At 40.3% G+C, this 14,167-nt stretch overlaps 1 protein-coding gene across 4 annotated transcripts; it reads right to left on the bottom strand.

The window, feature by feature from the left end:
• Positions 1-441: 441 nt before the first annotated feature.
• Positions 442-13,854, bottom strand: LOC148012375 (putative methyltransferase PMT21). 4 transcript variants are annotated; one of them, XR_015689075.1, is made up of 10 exons: positions 13,611-13,852; positions 12,169-12,447; positions 11,706-11,854; positions 11,268-11,463; positions 10,684-10,894; positions 9,730-10,027; positions 9,115-9,489; positions 8,941-9,018; positions 1,327-1,599; positions 1,089-1,223 (listed from the first exon to the last, which is right to left on the bottom strand). XR_015689075.1 is itself a non-coding variant. In XM_087669332.1 (9 exons), the coding sequence occupies exons 2-9, from the start codon at positions 12,433-12,435 to the stop codon at positions 998-1,000; spliced, it is 1,800 nt and encodes a 599-aa protein (XP_087525458.1). In that variant the 5' UTR covers positions 12,436-12,447; positions 13,611-13,847; the 3' UTR covers positions 442-997. The 4 variants fall into 4 exon arrangements, 3 of the variants coding, with proteins under 3 accessions (XP_087525458.1, XP_087525460.1, XP_087525459.1); XM_087669332.1 differs by lacking the exon at positions 1,327-1,599 and having other exon boundaries at positions 442-1,223; positions 13,611-13,847; XM_087669333.1 differs by lacking the exons at positions 1,089-1,223; positions 1,327-1,599 and adding an exon at positions 1,606-5,615 and having other exon boundaries at positions 13,611-13,854.
• Positions 13,855-14,167: the final 313 nt, after the last annotated feature.

The raw sequence follows: 14,167 nt of genomic DNA on the forward strand, positions 1-14,167 counted from the left end.
GCAACCATAACAATTCAGAACCACCACCATCATTCTGGATCACTCTAAGGGCTCACCAAACCTCACCCATTTCAGCCAAAAATGGGGATATTCATTAGCAGTGCTAGGATCTAAAGTAGGGGTGTACATTCTGGAAATAAAGGTCATTTTCTGCAACATCGCCAGCTGGTTTTAAGCGGATGACATAGCTGGGAGATGGCTTTACTTGGTGGAACATCCATACTGCACGTTAGATTTTGAAAACTTAGCATCTAAGTAACGTTTTTCAACCAATCACTTTGATCTCGATATTTATTTTTGGCTCACAATGTATGCATTCTATATTGCTTCTATGATGTAGCATTGAGATTATGGTTTAATCACTAAGACGAGCCAGCATTGCACAGGAGACGAAAAGGAAGTGACTACTAAAAACATTTCAGTAATAAGGAGCTTTGCAGCTGTTTACAAAACAGAATTTTTGCCATTTCACAGTACTTTTGCTCACATGTCCTTTGGGCTACTCAATGTAGGTCCCAAGGAACTTCATGAAGGAGAGACACTGAAAAAGTTGACACAACCCACCCACGACCACTGCCCCCCCAACCTTTTTCCCTTGGTCGGATAAAAGAAGAAAGATATAAAGAGATATACACCATGACCACAGATGGACAAACTTATATAGAATGGAGTGCATTGACAAAAGAACCTCGGACAAAGCTTTCAAAAGAATATGTCTTACATGTTGGAAATTGACAGGATGTCAAGAAAGAATTACTCAGGCTGTTGCAATTAGAGTAGAGATTGCTGTTGCGATTGGATGTATAGACAATCCTCTGAATAATGCGCATCCTCTCCATGAGCACCACCCCTCTCAATTAATAATTGATTGGATGATGATACCCTCAATGCACCCCCATTTCCACAGCAAAGACTCTTTAGAGTTGCTGGACCAAAAATTCCATTTTCCGGTGCATAAATCAAGAGGCACATTAGCAGTAACACTAATATTTGTCCCTTACTGAGAAGTCTCCTGTACTGACCTCCAGAAAGTCTTCTGACAAAGTAGTAGCTGTTCCATGTCATCCTGTGACTTCTCAGTTGGATACTTTTTGCATTTCCACCGCATGATCTCTCCAATTGCTAGTGCATTATCAACAAAGTTGGGTGCATCACGAAGAATAACATACCCCTCTGGCCTCAAAATGCGATCCATTTCCAACAAAACAAACTTCATTTCACATCTGTTCAACAAATATGATTAAGTTAGAATCTCACATAGTCAAACTGCATGTTCCATATTATACTTCAAATGTGTAAAAATAAGAACATTTCAGCCCAGCTCACTTTGATACCAGGGACTCTTTTTTGAAATTGTCATAACCAAAAACAGGCATCTTTCAGGCCAGAAACATTGTAGTCATGCAATACTCCTCTAACCTAGTTTAGAAAGCTTCTTGATTTGAGGAGGCATTTGTCACATCCTTATCTAACTTGCTGCATTTTCAAAATGTCATTCTCTCGCTCTAATCCATCATCCTACACTGTGCAGCATATGCATATAGAACGAGCACCTGGACTACCTTCTGTCCAAGTGTGATTTAAAGGAATCTGAGTTGACTGTCAAATCAACAAAATTACAAAAATTGATCAATGTGGTAAAAGATAAATCATTCAACATGAACGATCAAAAGTTGAAATGCCCCATGATGAGAGTTCTCAGTGGAAGAATTTTTGAAATTTCCCAACCTGAATTCATTATTAAGACTTCAATATTAAGCCATTACACATTGAGATCCTCTGATATCATATTAACTTTGGCTTAAAAGAGCCCCATTCTTTATTTAGTGTATTACTACTATTAAACATGCACTTCGCACAGTAGTCCAAAAGACAATGCAGCTGAGCAAATAGTTTAGTTCACAAGGCCAAGGTAGTGCATGAAAACCTACAATGCTTGACTGACCAGTGAGAAACTTGAATTAGAGAACCGTAAGTTGGAGTTACCATCTCATGGGAAAATATAACCCACTTTTCAAGTGGGTTTGTTGAAACTGGCCTTTTGGAAACCCTAAGGGCACTAATCATGAAACCGGCAATAAAACAATCAACACACTTAACACAGCAGAGCTAGAATGCTCCTTCTCAGAGACACAAAACACAGATTGGCCCCAAAGCTTGGCAACTCTTATGCAGCCTACTTTTCGAGTGGGTTTGTTTAAACCGTCCTTTAGGAAACCCTAAGGGCAGTAATCATGAAATCGGGAATAAAACAATCAACACACTTAAACATAGGGGAGCTAGAATGCTCCTTCTCAGAGACACAAAACACAGATTGGCTCCAAAGCTTGGCAACCCTTGCAGTATTTCTTTAGGATTACTAGAGCAAATCCAATTGGATACAAAGAACTTGGTTCTGCTCTCAAACCTTAGACTTTCAACCACTAGCAGTCTCTAACCAGCAACATGTCTACTAATAGACTTCATAATTTAAGAGATCGCCCTTGAAAACATCAATTTCCCAAAAAACACCTCAAAAAGAACTTGCACAAAGATCAAAACCACTAACAACAGCAATTCAAACGTCCTCGTGAGAAAAAGTGATGCACACAGCCACAAAGGACACAGTCTACACACAACCCTGGACAACGAGTCTATGCTGAATAGAGAAGCTCAAAGATCATTATGCTAAATATGTCAACCTATGCACAACCACTAGCAGTCTCTAACCAGCAACAGGTCGACTAATAGACTTCATAATTTAAGAGATCGCCCTTGAAAACATTGATTTCCGAAAAAAAACACCTCAAAAAGAACTAGCACAAAGATCAAAACCACTAATAACAGCAATTCAAATGCCCTCACGTGAGAAAAAGTGATGCACACAGCCACAAAGGACACATCCTACACACAACCCTGGACAACGAGTCTATGCTGAATAGAGAAGCTCAAAGATCATTATGCTAAATACTTCAGCCTATCCCTGCCTGATGATAGAGAGGGAGTGGAGGTGCTATCCCCTCATTGAGCATCAAGCAACTCTCCAAATCTCTATGGCTCTACTAAACCTGGAAGAGCCTTAACCAAAGTCAGCTCTAACTCAAAAAACTCAAATAAAGTTGAAACAATTGAGGTGAATTTGCTTAGTGTCAAATCACCCTCATCAATCCACTTTGCGTCCATTGGTAAATAACCATAAAATTTCACCAAATAGCGATAAAAAACTTTAACTCTTATTTTCCTTTCTTTATATGCCAAAACTAATTATGAAACCAAAATCTCATCTAGTTCCTTAACTTCAAGCTGAACCTCATCAAGTGTATCCTCTAGCACACCTCTTGAAAAGGCCTCAACAAATCCGCATGAAAGGCATTACGGATCCTCCAATTATCTAGCAGCTTTAACCAATAAGTTGCTTCATTGATCTTCTACAAAAACCTTTTTAACACAAAAGAGAATCTAGTTACCCCTTGCGAAACTATTCCCTATGGCTGTTGTTTTGGTTAAGTCATTTTGGAGAGCTATCCTTGCTTTCCAATATTGACTCCTCCATGTGAATCTATATCAACAATGATAAACAAAAGCATGCTATTAATTTGTAAGATGTTCTAATGAAGAATCTTACCATACAATGCACTTTTATCTACTTTATCATCAAAATGAAATGGATCTACTTATTAAAGCTACGTGCAACAGTCCACTTACTATCATTTTGTGCTAGTGCTTTAGGAAGTTCCAAGATAAAACTTAGAGCCATGCTTTCCCACTATCCGACCTTAACAAGCGGAGAGTGCAACAAACCTGATGCCTTCAGACAATGTGAATCCCTTATGAAAGCATCTATCTTTTGTCTCAAAGCTGGCCAAAGAAAGTCCTAACTGCTCTCATTGTAGCTGCTAGCATCACCGCATCAATGCCTTGCACACTAGGACTAAACTGCTTTGTAACACCAAAGATGACCATGCCTCAAAGGAATCCATCTTGAAAAGTATAGTGCACACGTTACTAACCCTTAAACAACTATTCAAAAATGCCTACACAATAGTGCTCTCTTACATCACCTATTAATATGTTGTACTGACATGCAACTTGCTAAACAGCAAAAGCTTTTCTCTTAGCTCAGTACATGCTGTGGGTTTCCAAGACTAACCCTAGTTACATGTACACTCATATGCCTTCAGTGTTATGCAATTTCCCATGCATTCCACTCAAAAAACCTGATTGCAAGGAAAAGTTCCCATACATTTCATTCTATGCATTCGGGTGCATGTTTCCAAACACATTCCTTTGCATCCCAATTTAAATACCAACATTGTGGTTCCAAAGTAAACCTTAGCTAGCCGTAACCTGGGCAAGCCTCTTAGCTTAAAACACTCAACTACCTCCAAAGTATCTGGGATTCTCAAAATTGGCATCAGAATAATTTGTTGTCCTTAAATTGTCAACTAGAGATTACTGCCTTAACCAGCCAATTCAGCACCTTGCCCAAGGGAAGAATTCCACAAAGAAGTACCTTGATTAGTAGGCATAGCTGAAGGTTATCAAATCAACATTTACATATGTTTTTCTTCCTAGAGGTCCAAGTGCACCAAGCTGCAACAATGAGAGACTGAGACCCACTCCCACATCAGCCATATGACCTGCCTCTCAAGACTCACACAAAATCAACAGATGGAGTGATACAAAGGCTATCACCTTGCCTTTTGATGGGATAGGCGATAGTTTGCTAACTAGCCAATGTGCTAACTTGAATCTTAGGTAACAAAATGGGCTGATTATATCAACTACACAAAAATAGAAGAAGACACAACCCTCTCGAAGGACTTAGGACAAAAACCAATAGAGAATCTTCTAGGCAAACTCGCCAACATAAGAAAAAGTCTCAACTCAAGTCCATGACTAAGCCTACAAAATCAAGCACATGGGTTCCAATATGCTGTAATTAACTAGGCAACAACAATTCCTGCTATATTGCCAGTGTCCTGACCTGTGATTCTACCACAACCATATCTGTGCCTGCACATAATTGCCAAGAATACAAAAGATAGCATTATTCTCTAGATCACCTAGAAAACATGCCAAAGGATCCTCAAGCAAAGACACCTATTATGACAATAACATATGCCCTAAATTGTGCCTTTGCAAGGAATCAATCATCCTGCACAATTAAGAAACACTAGGACTCATTTTCCTTGTTCCTGCAGAACCTGCAGCAAACAGCTCAAAAACCAACTGGCAACACATTAACAGTAGCAGCCAAAACTAGGCATGAGTTTACATACCACACAAATCTTTTCACAGCCAGTGTGCACCATTCGATGCCTTAATCATCCTTCATGGCTACTTTACAAGAATTATACTCATGGATATCGCAAAGGACACACTGCTTTACAATGCTTATGCTTATTGCCATCCCAAAGGATCCACACAGCCATACCAAAGGATCTGAACCAGTGACACATCATGAGCATGAGAAAGCATTCCATATAAACAAGCATACACTATGTGCAACCAAACATGAACTCAACATACATCAACTTGACCTTTCCTTCTTGTATTTCCCTCTCAATGGTTTGCCCACTTCGTGATGATCACTAGGCATATAATCATCCCATATGGCCCACATCCAATGATCACTGTAAACCATGAAGAAACGAAAATACTTGACATATCTAAAGCATGTAGTGCTGAAATCAGATCGAAGTGTTTGCACCTAAGCAACCATGAGCTCACCCCTTGAAAATGTGGGTGATATCCTGGTAACAAAACCATGAAACAGGCCTCTAGGAAACCCAAAGGACAATAATCATAAACTTAATCAGTAAATCAGATAACCTTAATGCAAAGGAGCTAAATGCTCCTTCTAAGAGGCACAAAACACGCATTGGCCCCTAAGCTTGGCACCCCTTCCAGAGCAAATCCAACACCAATTGTTCTCACCAACAATGACTAATAGACCCCAAAATTGACGAAATCTGCCTTGAAAGCATCAATCTATGCAAAACCACCTCAAATAACACTTGCATGAAGATCAGGAGCACTGGCAACAACAATCCTAATGCCCTCAAGTGAGAGAAGGACTAAAGTGCTGCAGACGGTCTGCATGCAACCCTAAACGGAAAGTCTATGCTAAGTAGAGAAGACCATAGCTATCGCTAGTGCCTAACACTTTAGCTCGGCCCTAAACCAGGCTGTCCATGCAAAATCTACACACAAGAGATACTAGAGAGAAATCAGCTTGTTATTTGAAGTAAACTATACAAGAGAGAAGAGAGACTACTAGCGATGCATGTACACAGCCATGAGCCGTCCAGACTGCATGACTGCTGCAAAAGCTGCTGCTGAAATCCCAACTCACTATAATTCCAAATATACTGCAATCTGTCCCAAAACTGCACGCTCAGCTTCACTCCGACTTTTCCAGCTATTCCCTTGGCATTTTTGCATAAAAAGCATGTTTTAATCCACAAATTATTAACTTGGGTGCCCTAGCCCAAAATTTGGCCTTCTACCCAAATTAAATCATTTAGATCAGACTCTTGCAATAAGTTTCAGCAAGCCCCTATTCAAAATGTATATTTTTGCACTTAAGTATTAAAAAATTAATTGATCTGTAGCTCAAAAAAATGAATCTCTGACACCAACAGACCTGTTAATATCCTACACAACTCATGTTAGGAGTTAATCACATGTTAATCCTAAACTTGGAGAACACATCTTGGTGACATCTGTTGACAAAGTTCCATGGGCCAAATCAAACTCCTTACCCTTCAAAAAGGAAAATATGGAAGATTTGACAGATTTTCAACACTAAAAAGGGGTTTTTCCAAAATTTATCAAATTCTAAAAATTTAAAATCATGTTTCAGGGGATCTCTAGCATTTCAGAAAAAACCACCATCTTGAACCTTGATAATTTTGGGATTGGAAAAAGAGGAGACAAGGAAGACGGCGAGAACAATCAGAGGAGATTTGGCTTGGCCACCATGATCAGTGAGAAAACCTACTTGAGCGACCTCCCTTGATGCCTTATGACTAGCTTACAACCAAAGCCATCTTGAGCTCATATGCCCTTCATAGCATTGCAGACAAACCCACATTCTCCATCATCACAATCTCCAACTTTTACAACCTCCATAGCTAGCAATTCATGGGCAATCATGCACATGCACACACCTTCGATCTTCTCACATTTGTTTCTGCCTAACATCCAGGACCCAGGTGGGTTGTAATGCTACATCTTAGAAAAGCTGACCAAAGCAGGTATTACTTCATATACACAAGTATACAACTTCAACAAAAACTCAAGTTCAAGGGTTATCATTCAACTAAGCATTTTGAAGGAAAGTTGACTCTACAATACTGTTCCAGAAAATTACTAGTACACCAAGCACACAAGGCCAGTAACAAGCCTAGTGGGGAAGACATACCAAGAGTAGACTCTAGAACCCAAGAACATACACTGGAGTCTGGACACTATAGGTCCAAATAGATACTCAAGAGAAGGATAAAACCATGGTGCATGATCATGTGTGAAAGATGGGCATTGATTGAGGCAAGTAGGCAAGAGGATCAATCCATCAATTGCCAAAACAGTTGGCAATGTGGTATAGCTATGTGGGAAGGAATTTCCAAACTTACAGCGCATGAGATAGCTGCCTCCTATTCCTTGAAGCTTTAATATCTAATTTAATTGCCACAACAAAGGCACCTCAAAAAAATGCAGACTTCTGGTTAGCTTTGTAAGCTTAGTATCACATCACTACCTCATTACTAAATCCCTACATCCAAGAATGCAGCAATGCCATGGCAGCATGTCAAGCAAAGAGCCTTTAATGGAGTGCACTGAATCTCTTTCTGAGTCAAAGGGATTCGCTCCAAAGCAACTTTGTTGGAGATCACTTGCTTTAGTCCAAAGAGTAGCACAGTAAGTTGGTGCTGAGTCTCCCACTACTCTTCTCCTTAATCTTAGTATTTGAATTAACAATAATCTCATTCCTAGTCCCTAACTCAACTCTAGCAAATCACAGCACATCACCCACTTGGCCTGAGCCATGCATAATGCATCCACGTACAATTTTGTGAGGTGAGCTAAGTAGCTTAATCTCAAGTATTCTATGTTTGGGTACAAACCTCCAGGAAACATCACCTCTACTTAGCTTCTACCTTCATGAGCAGCCAGAGTAAGCTAGGGGGCTGCATAGGAGGATCTCCACCACATGACCTGTTCTTGACAGGGATCAGCCCAGCCATCTAAAGTGGTGCAGCAAAGCAATGGTCATCTCTCATGGGGGCTGGTAGGCATGCAAGCATTAAAGCATGCGACTCCAGGTGAGCACAAGGTTGCCAATCAACGTTGCAGGATGCTGCCACCCCAAAATTACCAAAGCCAATATCTCCAATATAATACAAGTTGTGTGCCTGGTAGTGGCCCCACACCTCCTAGTCTACCACTTTCTCCTCTTCACAATCTATCCTCTTCAATTCACAGCATTTCATCCTCTGTAGCTTTTCTTCTCAGATTAACTTTTCATCACACAAAACAATCCGGCTGATCTTGGCTAACATATGGCAGCTTCTCTACATAGAGTTGCATGTGCTTGTTTTGCAAATATTATTACTGCCTGCTGTAAATATATCATGTTTCCAATGGCAACTTGCATGCCAAAAGGATTTTGATTATCCTCAAGATCCATATTGTTTGCTTTTCAACCCCACTATTCAATTCTAAAAGGCTCCAATTGGAAGGCGTTCAATTTCAACCTGTTTAGACATACATTTTCTACATAATTTCAACCTGCTTGCATGCACATTTCTACACAGGAAAAATTATACACCTTACAGAATAAATTCAATAATAACTTCCATATGCATAGAATTTCTCCCTCCTCCCTCTTCTTTTGTGAATAGACAATTGATTCTCAAGAAACTGGTTTGAGTTTCTTCCACCAAAGACACATACCTGTGACTTTCTGAAGTGAAAAGACCTTGGACATGAAGTAAATCATAAGTTCTTGGATAAGTGGAAAATGCTTCACACCTGCCAGCATAAATTAGTAATTTAGTAATTAAGTCATAATCTGAAGTTAGCATAAGCACAAGAAGATGAGATCATTGAAGGATTAAAGTTACGAACCAGTCATTTATTGTTCCAATTAAGCCTCTGTCATATATCACACCCAGAGAGTTTGCAGCATATGAGGACACAACATTCATTACCCATACTGGGTCATCTATCAAGGCAGCAGCAAGACCACCATATTGGGTGTTCATATCCATCACATTCCGAATTTTGTTGGTCCCTAAATCAGGAAGAATCTTTTTATAGTACTGGACAATATTTTGCCACGACTTTGTATCCTTTTTAAAAGAACTCTCACTGCCACCAGAAAAAAGACTAGCTCTTTCAGGAGCCCGCATCAAACGGTCTGGCCAAGTTCCAATTTGCCCCACACCTAGATGCTCAAACAGGTGATTCTTTTTTACAATACACGGGCGCATTGGCACATACCTGACAATTATGGCAAGGCGTTATTATATATAGCATGAACTGAAACATTGTCATAGCACTATGTCAAACAAATAGAGGGCATTTGCAAATGTGGTGAAAAAACTCATGATTTATTAGCTTTACTGTGTCCACCTTTCAAGACAGTTTACTAGTCATATACTGGGCATGCACACAACTTAAAAACCAGTGCATCAGACATTCAAAAATTTCTTTCCATTGCAGCTGGAGTTAAGATCTCACCAGGATGCATCTGGATCAATACTATCATCACACATGGGTGGTATAGTATCCTCTTCGCGATTATTATAGCATGTATCGTCCAAAGGTTTCTGCCAGACAGCAATATCTCCCTTCATTGAATAAAGCTTATAACACATCCTCTCTAAAAGATTTTTTATCCGATCCAAATCAGCTTTCTGCTTTTCCTCAGTTGTCTCCCAACCTTTCCAATGAACCTGATAGTTGATAGGTGGGCCTGAAAGCACCCAGAAACCTCCAGGCCGTAGCACTCGGTCTACTTCCAACAGGAAGACACCACCTGTATAAAACAAAAATAAACCTCTCTCTCTCTCTCTCTCTCTCTCTCTCTCTCTCTCTCTCTCTCTCTCTCTCTCTCTCTCTCTCTCTCTCTCTCTCTCTCTCTCTCTCTCTCTCTCTCTCTCTCTCTCTCTCTCTCTCTCTCTCTCTCTCTCTCTCTCTCTCTCTCACACACACACACACACACATGCATACACACTCAAGCTTGCAGTGCATCAGTGGAGGCAAGGAGGTAAATCAAAAGAAGATGTATATTAACCACAGAACAGTGGAATTACAATCCACCACATGATGACCACACAACTTCCAATAAACATGATAATGCAAGAACAGTAAATGGGGTTGTGCAAATATTCTAAAGCTATGGAAGAACTTTGTCTCAGATGACAACCTCTACAGAAATTATAGGAGTCACCAGCTGCAATTAACATGGTCATGAACACGGGATGAAGAGTCCAACAAAGGCATTATCATACACAAGAGAAAGGCATTCTTTGTGAGCCATGTGTGCCAAACTCCAAAAACAAGTGGCAATGCTTGATTATTATCATGCACCTGTGTCTCTGTATGTGTGCATGGTGCATGTTTCTACACGTGTCCTCAGCACATAATCATGTGAGGCATTACACCATACATAATAATTCTGAGCAAGCATACCATGATCAGTCCATGGAATCAGACATCGTGAACAGTGAGCCATGTCAAACGCAAATGCTGGATATGGTAAACGCTGTGTGGCAATGATCCCCAGCATTGCAGGTATTCCTCTTTCCAGAGCAAACTGAACTTGTGCTTCATGATTGTCTCTAGGTGCCAAGGACATGGTTAAAATCCCACGATCCAACAGATATCCACCCCAGCTAGCAACCTGAAATAGAATACATTTAGCAATTTTCACAATAAGCACAAAATCACTGAATGCAAATTTTGGACAATTTGCGACCTTGAAAGTATCAAAATTTCTTATAGCAAGCTCCACCAAGGTGGGCATGAAAAACCAACAAGACAAAAAAATTTGTAGGAAAGAATGAACCCAAAAAAAAAAGCATATGGTAAAGTGGCTTATAGTAGAGTAAATAAAATAAATTGCCTTCTTTTGCCTCTACACAAAGAGGGAAAGGAAAGAGAACCTCTTTGCCTTAACAGTAGCCATAATAAGAAGGCTGGTTTAAGGGAAGAAAAACCATTCAAACTGCTAGAATCTCTGTGGCAAATAATAGAAGCATAGGAGAAGAACCAACCCCACAGCCTGTGTCAAGTGCTGTTCTGACACTTCCATCCTTCATTTCAGGAATAAGCTCTTCCATGAGGTCCAAGTACTCTCCCACACCATTAGGAAACATTGTTCCTCCACCAGGAAAAATGAACTTCTCTCCTTTTTTCTGCATCCATCTCTGATTTGCCTTAGCAGTATTAATCCAATCATAAGGCACATTTCTGCAACCCAAAAAATATATTGGTAATAACAGGATTACCAATTGGCAAATACAGGAATGTGCCTAGTTTATCAAATGTAAAAATGAGTCATTTCAAATGCTAATGTATGAAATAACAAGTCCCAGTAAAAGAGCCAAACCTGCAGTTTAAGTTGATTGTATCATTATGTAAAAGGCCAAGTTTTGCTCAAATGTTTTTCTTGAGAATTTGAATAATATGTGAAAGACTTATCAATATAGTACCTGTACCAACATTCATCTCTGCTGCGTGGCCAACGAACAGGTACTTTGTAACCTTCTGGAGGAGGAACTAAGCATTCCATTCTCTCTGCAGAAGAAGGGCAGTGACGTTCCCTGAAGGCCATGCGAAAGCGATCAAACTTGCGCCATCTCTACAGAAATCCAATGTACATTTGTCATTGGCATTTAGATAGACAGTTATTCTAACTTTCTATTTAAAACCTGCCTGAACCTAGCAAGGACATCTTGTTATAAAATAGTGGCTACTTCTCATTAACTCATAAACATGATAAATAGAAAAGTAATGACTGTTATTAGAGAGTGATTTGATTTTCAGAACCAGACAGTGGTTGAAGTAAAGGAACATGTTACACTTTCTCCATGCTCGAATCAATCAATGAGTCAAAAAGGATTCTGTTTCATCTGAATCCAAGCAGCACAAGGATCTCAATGAACAAGCTCTTACTGCTGGATCTGTGCAAGGTGTCAAATCTTGGAAAGTCAAGTTGCACTCTGGAAATTGGGCAAGCTTCAAGTGAGGCTGCTGACAATCGGCAAGCTTCGCATCTGCCCCCAGAGAATCACTTTTTTCAAGTAGCTTTTCATTGTCAGAGCAAAAGGAACCCCCCAAGTAAAAGCAAATTGCACAAAGAGACAGCACCATCAGAGCTAGTGGAAGCGTCTTTGACATCTTCTCTGACGTGAAACTAAACTTAGTTTCTCGTTCCTTCATTTTCAAGAAGCTCTGAAAAAGACCACACAGACTGACATAATTAGATAATGAGCATCACTATCTGAGCAGATAATGCAAATTTGGGCATACAAAATTATAGGGCTTCAGAGATGGAAGTACACCACCTGTAAGCATAACAGAAACAAGATGAAATGGTGAGAAACATGCAAAACTTGCAACGTGGGCCATAGTAGACATAGATCTATACGTCATGGGCTAAGATTAACCTGTGCACCTCACAACACATGCTGAATTGAGATAGAATTGACACACATGGAAGAAACTAAAGGCATGTGTTCTAGCAGTCAAATAAAATCTCAGATGAAACCGGATCTATTCTAAGAGACGGAGGTCATGACATGTGCAGGCCGCAGACAACTGTAGGAATACAAATCTCCCTGCAACGTTTCAGTAGCAAAGTCAACTGAATGTGTTTATGGTATGCTCATATCAGAAACCAGGGTACTAAAGATGCTAAATGTGATCAAAACAGACACATTTGCTGTCTCCGATGGGAACAGGATCCTAGGGTCTGGATAGCGTAAGGCACTTCTATTCATGTGATAAGTAACTGATTAACTCTAAACTTGAATTGAATTTCTCTTTGCTGTAATAGAATGTTACTATGGGGAGCTTTACAAGGCAATTGACTAGCGGGAATCAGATCTATATTATGATCCTTGGGTCTACATGTTGGTACAAGGTGGTATATCCCTGGAATATTAAACCTAACAATGCTGGCGAAACACCACTAGAATCTCCTCTCCATACAGAGACTGAAAGCCTGAGATCAGTTTGCCCAGGAATCGCACAGTGAATCACATTTACTGGAACCAACATGGACCTTGGATTGAATTAACAGAAAGTGGCCTTGTAATCATTACACATTGCACTTACTGAAACAATCATGAACTTGAGCTTCGAGATTTAATCAACCGCAAACGTCCTTGTAACCAGGCAATACATTGCATTTACTGAAAGAATCATGAACTTTAAGAAGCAATCAGCCTTGCAAGTGGCTGCGATGATAGAGGCGAATCATCGATCGGAATGGGAAAGGAAACCATGAAAAGCAAGAATGTGGTATCACAGGCCAAGGATGCTACTATTGACAGAGAAGACGAAATAAGAGAGTGCAAGATAAGCATCGCCACTAGTCTCAGAGAAGCCATTACCTGTTGAATCCCGCTGCGGCGAACTCCTGCTAGACAGTCAGGAGTTTGATCTCAACCAGAGAGAGAGAGAGAGAGGGGGGGGAAGGCTTAGTGAGGGTTTCACAAAATGCAGCTTCTCTTCTTCACCAAGCACAAAGGCGACCTGTGAGGACGAGGGACAGAGAGAGAGAGAGAGAGAGTGGGAGAGATGATACTGGCTGATGGTGGCTGATTTTCCGTTTAAATGGACAATCACAACGTTTGTGTCAACATTCAAGATATCTTTTTTTGACATGCAAGTTAGTGACTTGATGCTTCCTTGCCCTTCCTCCCATAGCAAGTGAGATGAGGATGAGATCCCCTTAGGAGGGGTTCACATGTCATGAAGATGAAGCTTTTGTCTCATCCCCTTGGGAGGGGTTCACATGTCATGAAGATGAAGCTTTTGCTATGGAGTTGTTTTGTGTCATGCAAACCACGCGGTGAGAGTACTACTCATATGCACCATAGTTTTCACATCAACAGTGCTATCCCATGTCGTGTAAGGGGGCCAATTGTGAAATGGGTGCCAAAAAGCA

The sequence above is a fragment of the Lygodium microphyllum genome, chromosome 27 (genome assembly GCF_053477565.2).
Source record: "Lygodium microphyllum isolate KBCC chromosome 27, Lygodium_microphyllum_v1.1.10, whole genome shotgun sequence".
NCBI lineage: Eukaryota > Viridiplantae > Streptophyta > Polypodiopsida > Schizaeales > Lygodiaceae > Lygodium > Lygodium microphyllum.

What these genes read in the sequence shown, in the direction of transcription:
- LOC148012375 (XM_087669332.1), bottom strand. Translation starts at nt 12,435, where the DNA reads ATGAAGGAACGAGAAACTAAGTTTAGTTTCACGTCAGAGAAGATGTCA. An exon ending in AGAGATGAATGTTGGTACAG is followed by an intron (nt 11,464 to 11,705) that starts GTACTATATTGA and finishes TTTGGGTTGCAG; the next exon opens with AAATGTGCCTTATGATTGGA. An exon ending in TTCACTTCAGAAAGTCACAG is followed by an intron (nt 1,224 to 8,940) that starts GTATGTGTCTTT and finishes TTTGTTGAACAG; the next exon opens with ATGTGAAATGAAGTTTGTTT.